Source organism: Tachysurus vachellii, chromosome 19 (assembly GCF_030014155.1).
Source record: "Tachysurus vachellii isolate PV-2020 chromosome 19, HZAU_Pvac_v1, whole genome shotgun sequence".
Taxonomy (NCBI): domain Eukaryota; kingdom Metazoa; phylum Chordata; class Actinopteri; order Siluriformes; family Bagridae; genus Tachysurus; species Tachysurus vachellii.
The window spans coordinates 6,275,001-6,300,000 of record NC_083478.1 but is presented as its reverse complement, the minus strand read 5'-3'; the positions used below and the strand labels follow the sequence as shown (position 1 = coordinate 6,300,000).

Here is a 25,000-nt window from a genome sequence, read left to right as displayed (position 1 = left end):
ACTGAGTGAGTGAGTGTGTGACTGAGTGAGTGAGTGAGTAAATGAGTGAGTGTGTGAGTGTGAGTGAGTGTGTGTGTGAGTGAGTGTGAGTGAGTGTGTGTGTGACTGAGTGAGTGAGTGAGTGAGTGAGTGAGTGTGTGACTGAGTGAGTGAGTGAGTAAATGAGTGAGTGAGTGAGTGAGTGTGTGAGTGAGTGTGAGTGAGTGTGTGTGTGACTGAGTGAGTGAGTGAGTGAGTGAGTGTGTGAGTGAGTAAATGAGTGAGTGTGTGAGTGTGAGTGAGTGTGTGTGAGTGTGTGTGTGAGTGAGTGTGTGTGAGTGTGTGTGAATGAGTGTGTGTGTGTGTGTGAGTGAGTATGTGTGAGTGAGTGTGTGTGAGTGTGTGTGTATGAATGAGTGTGTATGGATCTGTAGAGGAAATCTGATTAACTTCTGCCTAGCAGGTCTGTGTATATTCTCAGGCTGAAATGTATACTGGATCCTCACATGTTGAGCCTCATAAAGGTTTTAATCTGATTCGTGGTTTTTTTCTTGCTAGAATGTTCTGTGCCTCTCGACTATCCTCCAGCAGCTTCCTGTAAGCATCTTGCTGTTTATTTCTCACCTTTTCTTTATTCTCAAACATCATCATGAGACTTGAAGTTATTCTAAGGTGAATAAATGATGACATGCTTCGAGTCATTCCAGTTACACCTACAGTACATGATGTGCATGGAACAACTAACGCACATAAAGTACGTGTTTCAGGACCTGTTTTACATGTTTTGTTGTGTATGGCTCCTTTTCTGCATGTTTCTGCGATGAACGGTCGCACACGAGGTGCATTAAGAGCACCATAACTCGCACACGCAGCCGGGCTAAAATCAATTGGAATGGATAGTTAAGCTGGCGCTAAAAATCAATGAGCAATTCATGTCCTTGATCACACTGTGTCATCTCTCTCAATGTTGGAGCTGGGAGGCCGGCAGAGCATGACCGCCCCCTCCTCTCCACACATTACACTTTTTTATCTTTCAATGGTGGATATATACAGATGTGTACAGAATCTACACGTGCAAATTCTTTTGTTTATTACGCATTTGTGTGTGTGTGTGGGGGGGGGGGACGGGTTAGAAGCCTTTATTATCACCACATATACATTACAGCACAGTGGAATTCTTTTCTTCACATATCCTAACTAAGGAGGTTGGTTGGGTTTACAGCACAGGGGCAGCTATGATACAGCACCACTGGAGCAGGGAGGGTTAAGGGCCTTGCTCAAGAGCCCAACAGTGGCAACTCTGCAGTGCTGGGGCTTGAAACCTGATCGTCCAAACAACAACCCAGAGATTTAACCGCTACAGCCACCACTGCCCATACACACACACACACACACACACACACACACACACACTCACACACACGCTCACACACATATATGGGGAGAGAGAGAGAGAGAGAGAGAGAGAGCATTAACCGAATTCCAGCAATAGTTCAATTTGGTTTTATTTCTAAAGTGCTAAAATAGAATTTTAAATAGAAATTTACAGAAAAGTATAAATTCAGGATAGAAATTCTACATTTCTACATTTCAAATTTAAATGTATCTCCTAACAACAAAACAGAGGTCACGATGAAAAGGAAAAAACTCCCTGAAACGATATGAGGAAGAAACTTGAACTGAAAATGGAATCCATCCTCATCTGAGTGACACCATAGACTGGGATTAGAATCCATTTCCATTCTATAACCGTATAGTATACGGTTACTCACGCGCGTTTACAGACAGAGACGCGAACGCAAAAAAACCTCGGAGAGAAAATTCAGTGATTCAGAATAGTAATTTTGTCCTTATTAATGTCATTAGTGCAACAGTCAGCATGGATCAAATCAGCTGCTGACTGAAGGAACTCCCCTGTCTCGGCACAATGACGGGACGGTGTCATGACCGATTTGAGCGCTGCGCGTTGACGGCTCACATTTCCACTGTTCTCTGCGCTCAGACCATGCCATCCGTATATATATATATCCCTACGTTTCTATTTCCATTTGTATTTCCAACACACTCCTTTCTTGTATCTCTGAACAGTGTGTATTCTTAGACTAAAGCACTTATTCTAAAGATTTCTCCTCTGACACTCTGAGTCTTTTCTCTGTTTAATTCTTATCTTCTCATTAAAAAGAATTTATATTCCCCGAATTCATACCCTTCTAGACAGGAACGTATTTTGTATATAGAGTATACAAATTTTTTTAAACTCTAATTATGTTTACAATTTGGATCGGGACAAAACGCTGAAAAAAAATAATGTAAATAAATACTGCAAATTAATCTCATTTGTGCTATCGCTTTCATAATCTCCTCACTTGCGTGAGAGAGAAACAGAGGGACATGAATGGACACAGTCATCCACGACGGCTGTGACACGGTTAATAATGCAGAGCTGCTATTGGACACTGCTGTGATAAAAGATGACAATGGATGACATTTGTGAGTCTGAGCCTCGCTGCGATCGATGCGTTTTAAAAGGCACCGGACGCACGATGATAGCGTGGTGTTTTCAAAGAGGAAGAAGAAGAAGGAACATTTTTTTTTTTCTTTTCCACCTCGAAAAGGTGAAAAGCTCATTGTGAACTCTGGTGCTGTTCGGTACCTCTGTGCTTTTCAGGGGTCATAAATTTGTTAAACATTTGCATAACCTCTCAAAGAGCAGTTGTTTGGCACAACAGGTGTCTTTTTTTTTCTCTCCGCACTAATGTTGTAAAGGGCAGTCTGTCACACAGGGTGAAGGCTTCAGATTTAGAGGAAAGGCCTTCGCACCAGTTGTCTGATGAGATCGAAAAAAGCATGTGAGAGAGGGCAGCACATGGCCTGCTGACTCGCTGAGGTGACATGTCCTCAAGCAGCTGGTGCTTTTTTATTTTCTTTTTAAGAAAGGAGGTATTTTTTCCCTTCTTTTCCAAAAGGCAGCGAGTGCTTGAATGTTTCTGACATCTGGGATAGAGTAGTGCGCATGGCACAGACATGAACCTGTTTTCAGTGTGTCCTCCAGCAAGGCCAGTCAGTGGACCAGAAGCTTTCAGCACCATTATTTTAATTACACAAACATTTTCTGGAATCCACCCAATGACGTTGGCTTGTGGTTAACAGTAGTGGCAGAATAATACAATCCTCTGGGTGTGCGAGTGTGTAAAAACACACCTTTGAGTCAAATCTGTTTTGCTTTCATTCTCTCCTTCTGTCTTTCTCTCGTTTTGCTCCCCTCCCTCTCTCTTCCAATCCATCTGCATCATGTCGATCTGTCAGGCTGCCAGTGTCTGTTCCAATTAGATTCCACTTAATACACGTAACCTCGATTAACATGCAATCAAGCTCAGATAAATCACGTCCTTTAAGTCTCCCCCCACTCTGCCACCGCCGCCGTCCCTCCTGCATCATCTTGTTTACTTCGCCAGAACCTTTTTTCGAATCTCAGATCGCACACGGACACAGGTTTTCCCTCTTGAACACGTTCATATCTCTGATTTTCAGTATGATTTTATATCATCTGGTTTCTAAACATTCTCAGGAACCCAAGTAGGCAAAGAATTCTGGACAAGTTTCCTTTGACAGAATTTGCTCTTGGGTGGCTGCTCAGGAAGCGTAAAAAAAAAAAAAAATTAAATAAATGGAAATTAAAAAACAAAACAAAAAAAAAAAAACAACCAAGGGTAAGATAGAAAACACCTAGACATAGTGCTCAGGGGTGCTCTTTTATTAATCAAGGCAAAAGTGCTAACATTGGCATGTTGAACAGATTAGAATTTTAATAACAGGCCAGGTTAAAGTGCCGGCACGTCCATGAAGAGATCCTGTCAGTCGGGAGCGGCTCACGCACAACTCACACCCCTCCCAAGCCTTTTTCCCGAGCTCTGTGTGTCCTCCTCAGCACTGATAAACACAGGCCTCCTCCTGTGGGGCCACGGAGGACGATTAGGACTTCACCTCTTCATCAGATAGTGCACGAGTACTTCTCATTATTAACCCACACTGCGTCCAGCTCTCCAGCCTGAGAGCCGGGTTTTACCCCGCGGCCTCTTCTCGATGGTCCTCCTGTGCACACACACACACACACACACACAGAAAACGTGTCGGAGTAACGTGACGTGACGTGTAGGCAGCCGTGTTTCTCTGAGTTTAAAGAGAAGCGGATTGGCAGACAGCGAGTGTGTAAATAAAGTTTGGATTTCAAATAAATGAAGCTCGGGTTGATCCTTTTCTTATCTCTAGTGCTTAGTTGTCAGCTCCCAGCCTTTTATGGGACTTTGGTAAAGCCCGTGTGGACAAGTGCAAGAGCGGAGCGCCTGAGATTCACCATTCCTCCTGCATAAAAATAACTCTTCACTTCTTCCTTATAAAAAAGTTATCTTCATTACTCCGGCTATTGCAGTCATAGTTTATTTTGCACACACTTACAGGACACGTGAACATAATCAGATAACATTTATAGTCCTTTAAAGAAAAAGGTTTTATCCGCCGTTCCGGTGCGGCTCTGTTGCACTGAAAAGACCAGTTCACCCTTAAAGTCTGAGTAATCTTTTTTTTTTCTGTTCCCAGAGTAAAATGGGTGAATAACGCTGATGAGGTTTAGCAGATTCAGCCAGGCGATGGACGAATATAATAAGTGTTTTCGTAGACGTCACCCGTGATTATTTCATCTTGCTTTTTTGGGTGAATGTGGTGGATTTAGAGGCTCGGCTTCTATTGTGCTGACATCACCCTTTAACAAGCTGAATTAAATCATGGCTAAAATCATTTGAAACTCTCCCAGAGTCCTGAAACATCCAAACAAAGAGTCTCTGGGAAATTTTGGGAGAATGATTTAACAGGGAGGGTGGGGGTGTGAGGGGACAGGCTCGTGTGTGTGACGTGTGTGTGTGTGTGTGTTAGAGGAAAGCGCTGAATGAAGGAAGTGGGACATTGGGATAATTGTAAAAAGACAAAAATGATTCAGCTGCAATTAAATACAGTATTTATTATAAGTAAGAACCTTTACAATAAACCCGCAAATGGCAAACATTTTGATCTAATAAATATATTTTATGTTGTTTTTATCCATTAATCAAATGAACAAAATGATACAGCTGCTATTATATAAACATATTTCGCCATCATATAAAAGTAGAGTTCTGTGGTTATTTTTTATTTTTTATTTTTTTTAACAACAGAAGTTTTATAGTCTTGTGTATAATCTGCATTTTAAATTTGTGCTTTTAATAAAACTTGCATTTTATTAAACAGTAATATTTGTGCTTAGTAAATTCATATTTATTTTTTAGAAACGGTAATATTTTTCAAAGCTGGTTAAAACAACATTTTTATTTTATTTTTCATTTATTTAACTTTTTTTAGGTCTATTAATTGAAGAAAAGAAAAAAAACAGACAAGTTAAATTGCAAACAAAATAGCAGAAAACCTCAGTGGAAAATGTAATTTAATTTAACATGACACACAAGCATTATTGCATTATAAAACATAACAACCAATCATGTGTCAGTATGCAAATTAGACCTATGAAACACTAATTTTCCAGGGAAAGAGATGAGAAGATTTTCGAATTTGTATTTTTAACAAATCTATGATTTGAGAGTGAAACTGTATGTAGTGGCTTTCTGGGGGGTTTTGGGGATACTGAAGGTGTTCTGATTACAAACATATGAGAAGCTGCTGAGATGCAGTGTGTCGAGTCATGAGGCTCAGAACAGTCAGTGAAGACCAATGATACTGGATAAGACTGGATTAGCCAAGGCCAAGTGAGCAGGCCGAGTAGAGCAGAGCTGCTTTACTGCTCAACACCACATGAGCTCCATCAGCCCGTGAGCTGCCAGAGACGTCCAGGGTGAAGGAGAGAGAGAGAGAGAGAGAGAGAGCATGGGGATCTGGAGAGACCGAGAAGCGAGCGAGAGTTAAAGCAAATGGGAGTTTGGAAAATTATCCTATTAAATTGAATTAAAGAGGCAGTCTTAATTTATCCCAAGAATGATGGATTCAGATAATTAAGGGTGTTAATGGGGAGTGGTTAGGAAGAGCGGGAAAAAAGGGGTGGTGTATATGTAGAAGCGCAGGAGATGGGAATGGGGGGTCAGACCCGAGCCCAGCACTTAGAGGGCTATCAGAGTTGCGTTTTTATGAGCCGGCCACTCGGGGCATTGCTTTACAGCTGGCAGCGATTACCGTATGCAGGTTAGGAGCAGGCGAGCAGCCTCTCTGGCTTTCTCAAGGTGCTCTGTCACTTTTTCTCTGGAGAGGAAGGAAGCTGTAAGGTAATATGTTTAGCGAGCAGACATCTGATCAAAGCTGCTCTCGGTTAGCAAGCTTTTTGCGGCTTTGTGTGCGTGTGTGGTCAAGGGATGTGGCAGAAAACGAAAACAAACACTCCAAGCGAGAGTCAGCACTTCTGGATGTGTGTGTGTGTGTGGGTGTGGGTGTGTGTGTCTGGGTTGAGTGGTGTTGCTCAGTGTTGGGACAGTTTGATTTGTTTGTTATTATAAGACCTAGTTATTTGAGCAGGACTGGGGTTTGAGTCCATTCCCATATCATCCAGTTTATCTGCATGTCCTTAATTCTTGCTGATGTGCAGGCCTTGGGCAGTGTGTGTGATTGAGCGGCTGTGTCACCACAGGAAATTATCCTGTGGCCTCAGAGAAACATCGTTGATGGTTGTGCACAGGTGAGCACTAAGCGATAAAAAAAGACTTAGCTAAACTAGCATGGGCTAATTTTCCCACAGTCATTTAATTGTGTTCTGAGGTTTCTTTTTTAATATGAACACTTGGTTTTTTTGTTCCATAAAAGTGCGGGTGTGAGTGTGAGCGACAGTGTAAAAGCAATAAAAAGAAGAAGTGAGAAAATCTAAAAAAAAAAAAAAAAAAAAAAAAAACCCTGTGAACTCGTCTTTATAGCGCAGTCATCGATTGCACACTTCATGGCTAATATCTGTTAGTTTACCTTTATGTGTGTTAGCCAGAGCAAACCATCAGGAATCAGGGCTCAAATAATTTTATGCTACTTTTCTCCTTGAGAAAAAAAAAGAAATATTGCAAGGAGGTGGGGGGGAGAGAGAGAAGGAGAGAGAAAGAAAGGATGAGAGAGAGAGAGAGAGAGAGGGTGACAGTGAGGGGAGGGAAAAAACAATCTCATCAAGCGAGAGGCCGTTTGCTTAGCAAGAGCTGACAGTCTTTGTGTATGTAAATGAAGAATTTAGACTAATGGAGTTGAACCATTTCTAATTTTGTGATGGCAAGAGGATTTTGATTGAAAGTAATTAAGCAAGCTAGCTGTAAAATTAATTAAAGCAAAAGGAGGGGGGATTTTTATTGGATTGGATAGCGATATAGCTGCTGTCAGGCAGGGGGACAAATGGGGGTGACCTGGATTCGCTGCCCTCCCTCCTCCCACTCGGGACTTTTATGTCACTTTAATCTCCTTAGAGCGGCTGGTGTGCATTTGTTCGAAATAATCAAGGAAATATGGTCAGAAATTGTCAGCTTTCAGATCTAATTTACCTGACAGCCTCACGAAAAGTGTGTGCGTGCGTGTGAATGCGTGCGGCAGTTTCTTTTTTTTCTTTCTTTCTTTCTCTCTCGTCTCTCTCTCTCTCTCTCTCTCTCTCTCTCTTCAGCTTGGCAGAAAATGCTTTTGACAGTTTGGAGACGTCTCGGCTCCTCAGGAATAAACGACGAGGAACCTGGTCAGGTCGAGATGAACCCTTCGATGAGCCGGTGCATCAGTTAAGAGAGTCAGAGTAAACATTTAGAGTAGTGACAGGAGTAATTCGCTGGGAGCTGGTGAGCTACAAGTCTCACTCTGTCCTGCTTTGACTTCCTGTATGATCTTTGAGGATCCTTCATTCAGGAAGTCCTAGATAACTTTATAACACAAAAGCCCCACGCCACAATGCCAGGGTGCAAACTGAATTATACTTACTTACTGTACATTTTATAGCACTCTCTCTTCTGAAATAAAATTAAAATACATCATATCTTAGCGAGACAATGGCAGTTATATTGAATAAGTGGTGCTCGGAGGGAAAAGATAAGATAAGAAATACTCTTGTTCATTACTTCTAAGAACTGCTTATAAAGGTCAGTGCAAGTTGCAAGTGGAGGAGTTCTTATAGTAACTAGAAGAAGTTACCGCAAAAACACCCTAAGTTATGCGTTAATGTTTACTTACAGATTATTTTTATCTTATTTTCTTTAACACTTCTTTAAGTTTGTGATATCTACTGTACATCCCCTTAGTGCTAACCAGCTAGCGTCATAATTTATTTCATAGCACCGGTAGCTAGCTAGATTGTTCTGTTAACTCCCAAAGGCAGCCTCTTCTAAAACAAGCTAGTTTGACTTACAACGAGTTAACAAAAGTTAGCCTTATATTTCCTACTCCAATTGCATTCCCTCAATGCTAACCAGCTCAATTTATTTTACAGCACTGAAAGCTAGCTAGATTGGTATGTTATGCTAACTACCAAAAGCTAGTTAACACAAGTTAGCTAGAGATAGTTTCATATTTCCTACACTTAAAAAAATGGCTAAGTGTAACCAGTGCTAATCAGCCAGCTAGCTAAACAGCTAGCTGGCTAGATTATGTTACAGTAACTAACCCGCTAGCTTGATACTTTCTTTAATGCTACCATTAGCTAGCTATCTTTTTAAAGTTTAGAGACCCAGTCGAATGTCATCCCTAACACTTTGTTTTATGTTCATTCTGCTTGGTTGTAGCTTAAAATGATCTCTTTTCACACCCTGTTTGATATCAAGCTAAAACTTTAGGTAGTTTTTGCAAAGTAGATACACTGAGGTAGAAAATTATTGACCTCTGTGTAACCATGTGAGAGATTGGAGCTGATCTCAGACAGTATGAGTCTGTGAGACATCCACTAATAATAGGAAGCAGTGGAAGAAAGAGATCATTATCGTAAAGACAAAGAGACATGAATTTAAAAAAAAAAAAGAGTGTTGCATTACATCTTTCTCGGGTTTGACGTATATGAGAACACAAAACACTGGAAGAAACTGGAAGTCAGTCTGGTTTATAACTACTGAAATCCTAAATGCCTCCTGCTTTCTCTCAGGTGTCTGACAGCAGCCCTTTTGCTCTTACGATTAGGAGCTATTCATTACAGACTGTGACTTAGGTAGAGAAGGCAGAGCGTGTAGTGTTTAGGGCATGGACGGTGCCTCTAACAGGATTAAACCGCTGTGAAAACCCTAGCAGAGACCCCCCACACCCCCACAACCACCCCCTTATCCCCTCATCCGCACATCCACCTCCCCAATATCTGGCCCCCTTTTGCCAATTAATATAATAAAAGATGGAACAAAGAGCTTCCCTGCTTTTCATAATTAAACTTGGTTGTCTCTAGAGGACGCTGTGATTCAGCTCTCTCTGGTAGCGCATCACCGAGCCCCCAGCGCCCGGCCCTCGGCCCCAGCGTGAGCTGTAAACATGGTGGGGGAGATATTGCACGAGTGTGTGGCCTTCCACACACCACCGGACTCGATCATAATGGAAAGTGTGTGTCGATCCATCTGCTGTTAACTGATGAGTGGAAAGTGAGACGAACCCCAGCGGTGCCCACAGAATCCCTTCGAAAAAAGAGCAGTTTCTTGCCCGTGAAGTCTGAAAACTGTCAAAGAGAACAGGGGAAACCAGCGAGCTCAGAGAATTCCATAATGCTTAAATAAATGAGAGAAATACAAATGAAATCAAATTTTATTTCATTCATTAAAATTCAACAAATAATTGTACAATTTTATACAACTATGTTCTCATTTTATTTAGATTAATGGCTTTTCTATTTTGAAGGGTTTTTTTTAAATTATTTTTTAATAAAAAAAAATATTTTTTTTATTATTTTTTAATAAAAAAAAATTTCATGCAGTATTTGTCCATTTTTTAGGCTTCAGATTTAAACCATTTAATTTAATTGACCAGTTAATTAAGCAAATAACTATAATAGGTTTATCAGTCTCATAAGTCTAACAGCTCTAATACACACTGATAGTGATTTCGACCAACAGTTTTCAATCACATCATTTGAAAATAACCCCCAGGGAGCCACAGACCCCATTTTAAGAACCGATGCCTTAGTGGTTACAGAATCCATAATATCCACGATATACATGTTATCCATAAATAATGTGCAATTCCCTGCCCAAGGCTGAAGCTTTCATATATGTACCGTATGTGTGTGTTTGTTAGGCAATGAAAATGAGAGAAAGTAAAGTGAGCATTCCTTTCTCAGCCGCCAGAGCTGGCAGAAATTAGTTTCACACAATATGCAAATTCCTGCAACTGAAAAAAGAGGGTGTTTAAGTGACAGGTTGATATGTGATTAAACGACAATTAAAGTGCTGGAAGCATGCGGCAGCGGCGGGTCAAGTGCTGCACGCTGGAGCTAAAAGGTAGCAGACTATTGAGGTAACAGTCATGGGGGAGGCCAGGAACAGAGCCCAAAACAAATTAGTGGCTGCGAGAAAAGGCTGTCACGGCCTGTCAATAACACCAAAAAAGAGAAAGAGAGAGACAGAGAGAGAGAGAAAGAGAGTGAGAGAGAGGAAAGAAACCTTGGCAATCCAATTGTGAAAACAAATGTTGTAGAGGTGCAGTGGGCTCTTGGCTGACTGTGTAAACTGGCCATATTTTGTGATGCTTTGGCGGCGTTCCTTGGCGCTCGATTAGTCCACCCTGAAGTGCGTCTCAGAGTCGTTCTACGCAGGGATTGGCTTTCTCGGAGAGTTTGTCCTGACAGCAGATGGCTGTGGCCTTTAATCCCCTTTGATGCTGCGCTGGGCAGTTGCTCCTGAACATCTCTTGCAAAGCCCTGAAAACTTGAGCTACGTTTCCTCTAACTGACCCCAATTGTCAAGGACCTGGCAGCTGTCACACTTTGTTAACTTTGTCTTAAGTGTAAGACTGAAGGGCGCAGGTCTCCTTCTCTCTCTCTCTCTCTCTCTCTCTCTCTCTACACTTCCTGTTTGCTGTCTGTTCTATCATGTTCATTCCTCAAAGCTCTTGATGCACCCCAGCCAGTGGGACGTGTACTTTCGGAACACTCAAGCCCTTATTTTTAATCTAAAATTATGGCGCAGTTGTACTGTGTTACCCTAAATTGGACCGAAGTTTCTGAGGGCGCAATATTGTGACCACAGATGGCTCGCGTTCCACTAAGAGGCTTAGCTTTCATCATCTTAATTATTTTCAAGCTCACCTTAATTATTGTCAATTATAAGGAACACACAGGCATTTGCTGCACTTCCTGTTAAGCCCACAGGTTTTGGTTTCTCAAGCGATCCATCTTGGACAGTTAGAGGAGAAAAGCTGTGTGCTTGCTAATCAAGGTTGCTCAGCATACGTGATTACAAAACTGTGTGGTGTGGGGAGCGGGTATTTTACATGACAACAAACGACTAGACTTGAAAGGGGGAAAAATGTCTTTTTCACTTTGAGACAAACATAGATCACTATCTGCAATCTTCAGCTACAAGTACCGACTTGCTCTCTCTGGTCTGTTTGTGTGTGTGTGTGTGTGTGTGTGTGTGTGTGTGTGCGTGTGTGTGTGCATGTGTTTTGAACTACCTCGAAATTTACAGTTGACTGTTCTCATTCACAGTATACACACACACACACACACACACACAACACACACACACCTTAAATATGACAGGGAACTTTGTATTGAACATAACCGACAAAAATGAATAGGTCTGTAAAAAAAAAAAAAAAAGGAGGGGGCGGAAGCAAAAGGAAAGAAATATGCCCTTTCAGCTGCTTTGAATCATATTTGCTTTTATCGCCGTTTTTATGATCTGCAGATCAGAATGAGGGCTTTCAGGTTTGGAGAGTTGTCCATTTGAGAGAGATGTGTGGTACATAAATCCTGCACTTCTGCAGAAAGTGCCTCTTTCGCAGAAAGTCCCATGATGGCTGTGAGCTCACTAATGGAATTTTTAAAGAATTAAGATGCCTGCTTTCAACTGTTCCTTACTGAACGAGCTCATAACTGAATACGTACGCTTCAACCTTATGACACTCGCTGTAAGTTCATATAAAGATGTATTGAAAGTCCCTGGAGAAGAGGAATAGCACAAAAGAACGCTTGTCTGCTTACTGTAGTCGCTTAACAATTGTAGCATTTAAGAATAGACTCGTATTAAACGGCAGTGATTAAATTAAAAATCACTCACCCAAATGTTTCACTGTGTTGGCACCATTATCACCTCTGCTTCTTATTAATTCTGCACTGTAAATAGATTCAGGGCTGAACTTTAGCGTAACCCGTGTCTTCCAATTTGCCTCTTTCCTCTCAACTAGCTGCGCGATCCTAATTAGAGGGAAACTGTGGAACGGGAAAAAAAAGACAGGCTGCGTAGTTGTGGCATGTGATTGTGCTCGAGTATCTTTATTTTCCCCGTTCATAAAAAGCCTCAGCACCAAAGCGTCGCGGTAATCAGAGTGCGTAGCAAGCCATCTGTTTGATTTTAGAATATGTTCGTTTCTGTGATGGGATTGTAACAGGAGCGTTTACCATAATCATGGCATAATCTGTTCGCATTAGCTCTCCCTGATGCTTGTAGCTAATGGGGGAGCAGATCCTGCCTGAGGTGTCATTACGCTCGCACCTGATCTTCAACGGATAGAGGACTATTTCAGGACTGAAATGCGATTGTTTTAATACTTTAATCCACCTGCCCTTGGCATTCAGGATTTTGCAGAAGGTAATTTTTTTGTGCTGACTGCTTACCGTCTTACACCCGCTCTCTTCCTCCTGAGTCAAGATGCATCTTTGTTGTCTTTTCATCCTAAGCCATATAAAGTGAAATCGTCTTGAAATCGTTTGAATTTCTTATTCATTAAGAACCTCTTTGTCAGATCCCAGTGATGAAACACTGATGTGACTCATCTGGAGGAAATGTTTCACTCTTGACTTGACTGCACGCTAACGTTAAGCTCTTCGGGCCTGGCTTGTCAGCCGCCTGTCGGAGACACCAGCAGTGACGGCTGGTCAGCGCGGCGATAGCCTCCCCGAGGGACAGACAGCCCCCCGAATACGCCCTACTGGCCGGGGTTTTGCCCGTTCTTGAGTGGCAGGGAGTTGGAAGGCAAGATTGGTCTGGGGGTCACTAGTCAGCTGGATGTAGGGTTGATAATAATGCCTGCTGATGGTTTCAGAAATCCTTCATTTGTGAGGAGAGCCTCATTAAGCGGCAGGCAGGCGTACAGGCGCATTAGGGTCCAGAGGAAGCTGCAGCCGGTGAGAATGCATTAGAGAGGATGCACGCTCCGCTCTCCCCTCCTGTCCTCCAGCTTTTTTCCTGATCTAATGTACTTTCAGAGGAATTGGAAATAGGGGTCAATAATTATGCATTTTAATTATTAACCTGCCTCCTCCTTAATTGTGCTTTTTAAAGCCTCTGCGCGCAGACATGATACTTTATTGCTCTGTTGGTCTGGGCAAGCCTGAGCCGGATCACTCTACTATCAGCCATAACCCACCTTTATGTTAGTGCACCATAATGGTGTGGCTTTTTACTGCGGCGGAAAGCACTTCTCCTACTGTACGTTTTTTGAGGCATTCAGCTTGTGTGTGTGTGTGTGTGTGTGTGTGTGTGTGTCTGTGTGTCTGTGTGAGCCACTTTTAGTGAATCATTTTAATTAGAAGGCGATTGATTGACAGAATGGCTCTGGGTGCAAAAGAATTGATACACAGAAGCTCTACTTGTCGCTGACCTCAATACACACAAACAGAAAGTCATCAGTAAAAGTATAATTGTTCTGAAACTATCTATATTAATACTAATTAATAGTGCGAATACTAGCAATAACACTCCTAATAACTGTGTACTGAGGGTGTGAGGAGCACAATTACGCCTTTTTCTGCAATTATGTACGTTTTCTTTGATTTGCCTCGTGTTTTTATTCTCTTGATTCTTCTGAATTTTACTTTTTTTTTTTTAATAAATCTCAAAACACTCGCAATTTAAAAACAATTCCAAAACACTCACAATTTCAAAACAATTCCAAAAACAATTCATCATCTAAATACAGTAGTTAATATGTTTATAATGGGATTGTTTCGACTTTTTTTTTTTTTTTTTTTCATCTTTCAGCTTAAAAAAGGATTCAAACTAAAATCTAACAAAGTTAAAGTCATTCCTTGTGGAAAAGAGCACAATGTTTTTATTCTTAAATTTCTACATTATGCTGTTAACGATGTCTTTTACATATAAAGAAGAACTTATAGAAGAAAATATATAAGGAAGAAAAAAAACAGTTGGATAAAATCTAATTAAGTAAAACATATTTCATAACATTTATAGTGACTCGATACTTTTCTCCTTGCACGTAAACTACTTTGCATTGTCGTATTTATTCTAACGCTAGCTAACGTTTATGATATTAGCGATGTAGCGATGTCCAGTAAATAAATCAGTACTGAAACTGGAGACTCCTTCCGTTTAACCGAAGTTTCACCATATCAATGATTCATTAACATCTGTTTATCATTCGTTTTAGATTATGATTATGTTAATCACACGAGTGCCTGCAAATGAGCTGTTACTATAGAAACAAAAAACGAAGTAGAAGGATCGTATAAACATGTCATTTTAATTCCTTTGGAACTATTTGAAAACAAATCAACAGCTCAACATCTGACTATTCGAAATTGAGAATTTTGGTTTGACTTGAGGGAAGAAATGAATGTAAGGTATTTTTAGCGTATTTGCATTGACTTGTGTAAGGAGTGGATGTTGTGCGAAGGTTGAATGTTGTGGCTAGAGAACAGCAGCTCTAGCAGAAGTGCTTTCAGAGTAGGAAGTTGTGTTTTGTGATCAGTCTGGTCCGGTGTGAGCTTAACTCTGCGGGTGGATAGAGTGCGAGACAGCCTGTTATTCACTGTGGGAATGTTTGCTTTGGGACACAAGCATGTTATTGTTGCCACGATGATAACGGGGGAGAGGTGGTGGGGTGGTTGATGTCTGCTGGGGTGGCAAAAATCAAAACTGCAACGCTTACCTCAAAATCACGCTGTGGGAACACATCTCATCAATATCTAACCATTCCTAAACAGCAGGTGATTTTAAAACCCTATTTTACAACTTATTAATGTAGCGCTTAAAAAACGAATCGATAGAGGCTGTGTGTGTGTGCGTGTGTGTGTGTGTGTGTGTGTGTGTGTGTGTGTGTCGGTGTTAGGTTCACCACTTAGGACCCGGTGCTGTCAAGCGTCTCATACACCTACAATTTTACAGTACACGGAACTGCACTTTTACGCTGTCAGAGCCCCAGATCTACTTCTGCTGTGTGGGAGCTAAAGAGGAACATTGTAATTACTGTCTCAGAATTCATATAGCGATACATAAAATAGTATTTATCCAGTCCTGTGTGCCGGGTGTCGGGGGCCGACGGCAGGGAGGGGCATGTTTTTGCACAATAGACAGTAGGAGCAATCAGGAGGAGTCGTGACTCCTGCATCTTCTCTGTCTCCTGTTTCGCCTTCAAAAACCACCCCCTCCCCTAACCACCACCCCTCACCTCCTCTCAGCCATCACTCAGCCACACCTACGCACAAATAAACATAAAAAGCTAATTTGTTAGCTCCCTCATTTCAGAGGCCCAGGCACGGAATATTGTAGACGCAAACTAATGCTTTGACAAATGTTGACATGTGTCGCGAACACGCTGCCCACAGCAGCACATTTATAAAGAGAGCAAGCAAAGGAAAAAAAGAGGAGAGGAGATTAGCAAACTGCTTAGTCCCAGCGCTCGCAGACCTAGTGACAGAAAGGAAATTCTCCTAAACATGTTAATGTGCAGGAAATTAGACAGAAATACAAAAGAAATGAATGGATTTAAAAATTACAGTATGATTAGTATGAGACTCTAGAGTTAGAGCTGTGTCTGTGGTGTCCACCATTCGGCTAGCTCCATCCATCCATCTATCCATCTATCCATACACCTTTACTACCATCTATCTATCCATCCATCCATCTGTATACCCAGCTATCTATTTTCATCCATCCATCCATACACCTTCACTCTGTCCATCCATTCATACACCTATCCAAATTTGTAATAAGTGACCTCTATCCATCCACCTAATCACCCATCCATTCTTTCATCCCTCTGTCCATCCAACCATTCATCTTTTCTGAGCTGTCTATTCATCTATTTTTCACCCATCCATCCTTCCATCCATTAATCCACCCATATATCCTTTCATGGATCTGATTCATCTATCCTGCTTTATCCATTTATTCCTTCATCTATCCATCCATTCTGCTTCACCCAACCATCTATCCATCCATCCTCCATCTAGCCATTCACCCTTTTTTTATGATCTGTTTATTCATCCATTTTCATCCATCCATCCATTTATCCATTACCATCTACCGATTTATTCTTCCACCCATACATATATTAATCTATCCTGATGTACCTACATCTGTTCACCCATTCATCTATCCATCCATCCATCCATCCATCCATTCTGTCTCAAACACTAGCAAAGTCCAGCATCCTCGTTATGTCCTTTAGAGAAACCCACATTACGCATGAAATTAAGAAACAAAGTGCACACACCTCTTAATACGTGAGCACCTCCAATATGCTGATGTTTTCTTTTGCACACTGTGTTTGCTAAATTGCCTTTGACTGCATGCATTGGTAATGGAACTTTATGTCCTTGCAGAAAGGACAGCTAGTCCGTTTCAGTTAAGGCCTGGACCATCTTCCATGGCTGGCTTTCACAAGACTTTTTTTTCCCCTCTAATACTCTGCCTTATGAATAAATGAAGCCTATGAAGCATTTTTTTCCATATTTGTGTAAATTGCTTTAAAAGCATTTTATCATGTCATAAAAAAGCGCAATTGATCTGCAGAGCTCGGGCCATTGGGCAGCTGTGTGTTTTGTTAATGGCCACTTTGCTCCAAGCAGCTTATTAAAAAATTTATATATAAATGCTAAAATTGCATAAATTATTTAAGCACAAAGTAAGCATTTTTGTTTCAGTCGGGAGGTGGGGTGGGGTGGGGTGGGGCGGATATTGAAAAGGAGACCCGAGTTTAGGATATTAAGCTTAGATAGAGGATCAGTCATATATACCTTTTGAAATGCATAGATCACATCTACAGTAAACATAGGCACTCGCATATGTCACTCACTCACTCACTCACTCACTCACACACACACACTCACATACACACTTACACACCCTGTGCACAGGCACAAAAAAAATATATATATTTTTTGATGACTTCGTTTCAGCAAGCGCGGAATGTCACCCATATCCTGGTTGATTGTACTTTCGAGTTTTATGATGTTTTTTCATTGATTTGTTTCCCCGGCGCAGCTGCCGACCTCTATTGAGGGACGAACGTAATCAGCGCTGACGCAAATTAGATGGTTATTCGTTTCGAAAATTGACAGAAAAACAATAAAAAAGATGAAATGCTCCCAAATCAATAGATATAATGAAATTCAAATAATCCGAGAGATGAGGTCTCCATGGCAACTGATAATGTGGAAAAGAAAACAATTTAATAAAGGACAGACACGCTTTGAAAACAGATTGGGGGGGGGGGGCTGTAAAGCGAGAAGCAGATGAGAGGAGGGCAGGTGGGGGGGCAGGAAAGACAGAGAAAGAGAGAGGAGGGGAGAGAGAGAGAGAGAGAGAGAGAGAGAGAGAGGGGGACATTTGTGGAGGCTGCATGGCAGGTCCTAGTGCTTGTTTCTCTGGTGTGAAGGATTTGTGTCTATCCCAAGGACGCCCGAATAATTAGAAAAGTGTGCTGGGCAGAAAGTGCAGATTCAGGTTTTAATACGCAAAAAAAAATTATTTCAGGGGCAGTCAATCGGAAAACCATTTGTTGGTGACCTTCCTGAGAGGCCCCCTGGTACAGGGCAAGATGGAGGCTGCGTGGCAGGCCGGGTTGAGTTATGGCATATTTGTGTTTTTATAGTGGCACAGGGAATGGAGAATGGTGTGGGGGAGGGCGGTGTGCAGCGGTGGGGGCTAACGGACCACAGTGGAAGTGTACGTGTGTGTTGCTGTAAAGGTCCGGGTTGCTGCTACTAAAGAGGGGAGGGCGAGAGAGACCAGAGGGGAGAGAGGGACAGAAGAAGGGGAACTTGCAGATGTGGCTGTATTTACAGATCACTTGTCAGAAAAGCCATTTAGAGAGAACAGGGCAAATCCAGCACAATGACAGCAGAGGTGTACGTTTAACAGAAAAAGACAGCACAATGTTCGAGCACATGGGGAGTCAGTTCAGAACTCAGAAGTCATTAAGTCATTATCTTCTTCTGTATCTGTCTGAGCTTGAGAAATGAACCGAAATGTCCAGACGATTCAATGAAAGACACGTCGACGTATCCTCCTTTTTTTTATTCCAAATAATACACCACTACCCTGCATTGTTTATTCTGTTTATTGAAAAGTGATAAAAACAAGTCGAACCTGTCTCGCTGTCAGTTTGTTTAATTCTGCACTATCGTCGAGATCCAGGATAACACGTCCTGTTAGCAGCCGTCATTATCCTGTTCGGTGCAATAAGCAAATGAACGCTGAGGGCACGGCGAAGAGCCACATCACCCAAGACCTGTGTCCCGGTCCTGCTTATGGTACAATCTGCTGCTGTTAAACCATAAACATGAGTAGAACTCAATAAAGCTAAAGGGAGTGTGTGAACTAACTCTGTCTCAGACAGCTTGTGTGTATGTATGTATGTATGTATGTATGTATGTATGTATGTATTGTGTAGGGGTCATGCATAAAAATATAAGAGACAGATACACACTTCTCATTTCTGGGTACGAGCACACAAAGCTCTCTATCTCACACAAACACACACACACACACAGACTTGTCCTGTCTAAGTCTATGCCTTGCTCTTGTTCCACATTATTTGCTCGGGACGGACACACCTAGTATTTGATGAATAATAGTTTTTCAGGTCACCCTTGAAACCTTCCACTTACGGTAATGTGCAGTTTGGGGGCTGTCCGGCTCGCGATATTAATTTGAGGCTTAGTCTCAAATTCTTCTGTCTGAATGCGCTGTCTCAGCGGGAGAGAGCTGTCATCAGGGCAGCTGCGAGGCCTGACATTAATATTGCGATGTGAAAAGTGGCCCACATGTAGGACAGAAACTTGAAATTCCTTGCTGAACAATAACTCGGAGCCTATGAATCTGGCAGGCGTGTGTCAATGAGGCTGACGGAGGCTTGTTTTTTTTTTTTTTGCCTAAATCAATCACTCGGGGAAAAAAAAACACCATCATGGGACGAGATGGTGAAATGTGAGAGCAGGGCATCTGCTTTCGGTGTAGCGAGTGTGGAGTTTGTGGCACATGTTATCAGTGTCAATAGCAGCAGTGCATGGTCTCTCCCTCCCTCCCTTTCCCCACTCTCTCTCTCTCTCTCCCGCTCTCTCTCTTGCTGTATCTATGATATTGCCCCTGCCCATGGCTGCACCTCGCTCATTGACTCTGTGTAACTCAATCTGAGAGGCTGGAGCCTAGCGGAGTGGGCTCGCCTGCCGTGTTCTCATCCAGCCTGAACAGTCAGCCACGCGCCCGGCACACTGGAGAGAGCAGCTTAAGTGGCCAATCTCTCCTTCTATCTCCGTCTAGCTCTCTCTTCCGGGCCTTTTTTTTTTTCCATAACGGCTGTAGAGGTAGGGAGCAGAGGGTGGTGAAGGACCCCTACTGGTAAAGTGGGTAAACACGCACAGCCCTGACATCTGTGCTGCATGCACGAGTGCGAGAGACACAAGGAGCGAGGGAGAAAGGGAGAGTGGGGACGAGTGCGAGCGCAGTCTAGCCGTGGAGGCGTGTGGGGAGACGGGGGGAAAAAATGCCGTGCTTCGTGGAGAGAATTCCACCCGAGCGTCAGGGAGAGGTGAGACGCAAACAGGAGGGCCGTTTCTTGCCAGGTAAGACTCGAGCCAGACACAACACACACTTACAGCAAACTCTAGACACACACACACACGTGCGTGCACGCACACACACTCGCATACTGGCTGAAGTGCTGCTGCTTAAGTCAGATGTGATGTCAGAATGTGTGATAATTCCACTGTGTGTGCAGGTCAATCCACACAGAACTGTTAAAAAAAAAAATACACAAAAAAAAAAAAAAAAAAGCTAATGATTATTCTCTCACTTTTTGGAGAAAAAAAAAATAGAAGACGTGGAATAAGACTGCAAAGTGTTTTTGTTTAAAAAATGTTAAAAACCCAATGTCAAGCTTTTGTATAATACTCGCCTCAGATCCAGTTCCACAGGTGTGACATATACAAAGCAGGCCTAATTCTTCAACAAATGAAGAGTTCTCGAGAACTAATCGTTTAGATGTCTAATCTTCTGCGCTTTTGCCTTCTGTTGGTTTTGGATTAGCCATTGTGTACTCTTTCTCTCAAATTGTTGTTCTTAATTACCACCCAGGCCTGTAAGAAGGATGGCACTGAATTTCTCTGCTCGCTGACATGTGGTGTTATTTACCCAGCTAAGCGGCTCCCTGCTAGCATGGAGTGAGCTCTCAGCCGCTCGCTTAGATACAGATGTTTTAAGGATTGTACAGAGCGCCAGGGAACGTCGCGTTTACGCCTGCATTTGGCTCGGACGTGCGGCGTTCTGGATTAATCCGGTGCAGCTCTCAATTAAACTTTCCCTTTTGTTAAATAAATACAGTGTCGTTAAAACTAAACACGCATTTGCATGGAGTCTCTCAAGTTTCAGGCCATAATGGGCTCACTGGAAGGCCTGAATATCTATAGCTCCCTAATCCTATATATTTATACAGATGAGTTTAGAGTCTTTGATCTTTTTCCATCCTTGTTGATTTGTTTCTAATGCCAACAAGACCTGAGCCCTGAGCGAAGGTGAGATCAGACACGAATTGGCTTCACATTTCTGTAGCGATCTGGCAACGGCTCTGATGTCCCGGTGGATTGATTTGTTTGTTTGTGTGCGTGTTTATGTATGTGTGTGTCTGTGTGTGTAGGCGTCTTCGCGTTTCCGTCCGTGTACACACTTGCGCAAGATTTTACTAAGCAGATATTTCCCCTGTTTTCGCTCTGAGCCGCGGGAGATTGATGACTGAATTGTGGAGTACATGTTAACAGTAACTGCTGATTTATTGAGATACTTAGGGTAAGTGAGGCAGCCCTGACTCAGAGGGGTGGAACAAGATATAGTCCTTTTAGCTTAATGCAGAAATAGAGCCTTTTTAAGGAATAATTGTGATTACTGCTTGGGGGGTAGGGGGAGTGCAACAGAGGGAGGCTTTTAGTTCGAGGAGAGGTGAAGGAACCACAGGGGATGCAAGAGACACTTTGCATGTTCCTAGAATTTGTTTTGCATTCAATTGCAAGTTACTGGCGCAGTTTCAGGTATTGGGTTAGTTTTTTTTTTTCTTTTTCTTTTTCTGAAACCACACTCAAACAGGTTTGCATACGTTTGATATACACCCTCAGAAAGCGTGCCGGTCTCATTTCTGCATCCCCCGAGCATGTTTGCCTTCAGCAACATTCGAATCCACTTTAAAGATTCATGCGACTTCAATCTGATATCCCTTCATCTCTATATATTTTTCCTCGCAGCACAGAATAAGGAATAGCACTTCTGCTTCCCTGCAGAAGAGGAATAGACCTTTTTTTTCCAAGCCACCTTTTAGACTGAGTGAAATGTTTCCCCGGTTCGCTCAGGGACGACTTTATTTCTTAGCAGGGATTTAACACTCACTCAGTACCCCCATAAATACAAGCTTCCCCAGCAGCCCAGGAGCCATAACTCATGCTCTAACTCTCAGGCTAACCAAACTCATATTGCAGAAAGAGCTTTGTTTGGCTTTGTTTCTGCTCGCTGAAACCCTTCAGATTACTGCCTCAGCCACACTCAAACCTCTTCCTCTATAACTCGCCTGAAAACAAATACGTTCGAATGGCTTTCAGCGACTTTGGTTAAATTGAAGACTGGGCTTGTTGACACTAAGGCTGCTATTGCTTAATGAACATGTACAGTATCTGGTGGCACCTGTTGAAGTCCAGGCTCTTCCTACCACATCATTAGTGACACTATACTTGTGGCTAGAAGACGCCCACGCAGGGCGCTGCGGCTAGGCCGAGTCATTTATAAACCAAAGCTGTTGTTTTAAAACTTTTTTGAAATTAATAATTTAAAGTAAGGAATAAACATTTCTCAATCTCTTGTCATTTAGGTGAAGTTTCAGTCCCCTTATACTACAGCAATTTATCAACATTTCAACAAATTAATTCCTTATTTAAAAAATGACACATCGCATTTTTTGTTGCGTAAATATTTCCGCTTAGCATTCGCATCGTTAACAGCTTTCTTTTTCTTATTCTTGTCTTGTCTTATAATAGTAATGATAATATCATGTTACCAAAAAACCCCCAAATTTTTCGCCCTGAAGACTTTCCTGTGCCAGATTAGCCTTACTTCATTTTTAACGTTCATCGCTAAGAAAAACATTGGTCGCAAATTAGATTTCAGTATTCGAGTCCCGATTTGCACAAAATGTATCTTAGTAAATATTTATTTAACTCTCATATCAACTATAGCAAGTAAAACACGCTGTTGCTCAGAGTTTCACAGTATGACATCATCCTCTGTTCATTTGCATATGAAGCGTGATTGGTTTGTGCCATTGACTGTTTTATTAGATCACAAATAGACCTCAGCGTAACATTTAACGAGTTTGTTAACAAGTTTGATAACAGGAATCGGCCACGTGAGAGCTGTTTACGGTTTATAAAAAAACTTTTTTTTTTAGTTCAAGGAAACTTAAATAATCAGAGAACAAAAAGTCCAAACTGATTTGAGTTGGAATTGCAAAGAAAGATCTCCGATGTACTGAAAGAAGAGACGCTCTCTCTCTCAGGTACCGTTCTCCTTTTTTCCACATCCTAACGCTCCACACCGATCTGACACACACGTGAAGCTCTCTGAAGTCTTGTTCCTGAACACGCTTCCCGCCTTTTCTGAGGCTTTGCAACTTGCGTTATTTGCGTAGAAGACAACATGCTGCTAAGAGGCATATTGTTCAGGTAGATCATTTTTTTTCTCTTCTTCCCCTCTGTTTGATCTCTGCCTCGTCCTCTTGAGAGAGCAATACCGAAGACATCCTTTGAAAAGACGACGTTGCTGAAAACGTGCAGCAGCAGTCCATCACCTCGGATGAAGCCCCTTGTGTGAAAACAAAAGCACTTACTGCTCTGTTTGATAAAGCGCCGCCGCTGCATAACGCTTTTCATCTTTCGCTACCTGTTAGAGCAGCTGCCACCATATCATTTGTTCAGACTCTCTCACACGGTGTTATTGGTGTGGATGCCATAAGCCGATCAGTGGGGAAAGGTGTGGCGCGTGTCCAGGCCGGTACCCAGGCTGGTGCTAGTCCCCAGGTTTGGCTCTCACATTGTGGATTGATGTCTAGGAAGCAGCAGGGGCTTTGCTGTACCTTTATTACACATCAGCTGGATACCAAACTAATTTGATAAAGCAGCACTTAATACAGCGCACACACGCTGCCACCGCGCCTGGCTCGCTGACAAGTGTGTCACGCCACCTGGCAAAAGGCTGGCACCGGGCTTCGGCATCGGGATACGGGGAAGGAGAGACGAACACGTGGCAAGAAAGAGAGAGGGAGGGAGAATGAGTGGAAAATAGAAGGTGTGGAATAGAGGAGGTAAAGAGAAGACGAGGGAGGATGACAGACATTAAGAAGGTGGAAAAACTGTTGAGGTAGAAAAGAGAGAAACACACTGAGAGGTTGCTTTGGTAATTACTAGCTCTGTGCCCAAGCAGTGGAGGCCAGTGTGTTTATGTGTGTGTGTGCTTCAGGCCCTGGTGCTCTGATAATGAAGGGGTAGTGTTGCAGTTCTGACAGTGTTAATCTCCCCATCGCTCTTGGCTGAAATTTACCCTGCTGGAGAGAGAGCGTCAAGCCCACCTGACAGTGCAGTTTACCCACAGCCTGACACACGCTACGCACACACACACACACACACAAACACACACAAACACACACACACGCACATTGGGACCAGCCTTCAGTACCCATCCTCATCTCAAAGACAAAAGAAAAAGGATATGGAAAGAATAAAGGGAAAGATCGCAGAGGGGGGAAAACTTTATCTTTGCTTTTCTTCTCATCCTAGTTGAAGTTTGTGAAGAGGCGCTGAAGCATTGCAGCGGCACAGACGCAACCATATGAATATGCATCGCACCATATGGCTGCACTAGCACTGGGACTAGGTGTGTCCAGAAGGTAGATCAGCATCAATGCATTAATCCACCCTCAAGTACAACACACACTTCTTTAGGATGAGAACAGCTAAGAGATGGTCACTCAGTGGGGCAGAAGAAGGAGAGGGAGAGGGAGAAGGGGGAAGAGTGAGTGAGTGAGTGAGAGTGAGTGAGTGAGTGTGTGTGTGTGAGTGTGAGTGAGTGAGTGAGTGAGTGAGTGAGTGAGTGAGTGAGTGAGTGAGTGAGAGTGAGTGAGTGTGTGTGAGTGAGTGTGAGTGAGTGTGTGAGTGAGTGAGTGAGAGTGAGTGAGTGTGTGTGAGTGAGTGTGAGTGAGTGAGTGAGTGAGTGAGTGAGTGTGAGTGAGTGTGTGAGTGAGTGAGTGAGAGTGAGTGAGTGTGTGTGAGTGAGTGTGAGTGAGTGAGTGAGTGAGTGAGTGAGTGAGAGTGAGTGTGTGAGTGAGTGAGTGAGTGAGTGAGTGAGTGAGAGTGAGTGAGTGTGTGTGAGTGAGTGTGAGTGAGTGAGTGAGTGTGTGAGTGTGTGTGTGAGTGAGTGTGAGTGAGTGAGTGAGTGTGTGAGTGAGAGTGAGTGAGTGAGTGAGTGAGTGAGTGAGTGTGTGTGTGAGTGAGTGTGAGTGAGTGAGTGAGTGTGTGAGTGAGTGAGAGTGAGTGAGTGAGTGAGTGAGTGTGTGTGTGAGTGAGTGTGAGTGAGTG

The 25,000-nt window shown here is 42.6% G+C and overlaps 1 protein-coding gene across 5 annotated transcripts in view; it reads left to right on the top strand.

The window, feature by feature from the left end:
* Positions 1-25,000, top strand: part of casz1 (castor zinc finger 1) — an 83,618-nt gene that overhangs the window by 11,813 nt on the left and 46,805 nt on the right. For 2 of the 5 annotated variants that reach the window (XM_060894916.1, XM_060894912.1), the window contains exon 1: positions 19,807-19,957. The exons of 1 other annotated variant lie outside the window; for it this stretch is intronic. In XM_060894916.1, coding sequence (XP_060750899.1) covers positions 19,879-19,957 — 79 coding nt within the window. In that variant the 5' untranslated portion in view covers positions 19,807-19,878. Of the gene's footprint in view, positions 1-19,804; positions 19,958-25,000 lie in introns of those variants that run through there. 2 more of the 5 variants (XM_060894917.1, XM_060894913.1) reach the window with 2 other exon arrangements.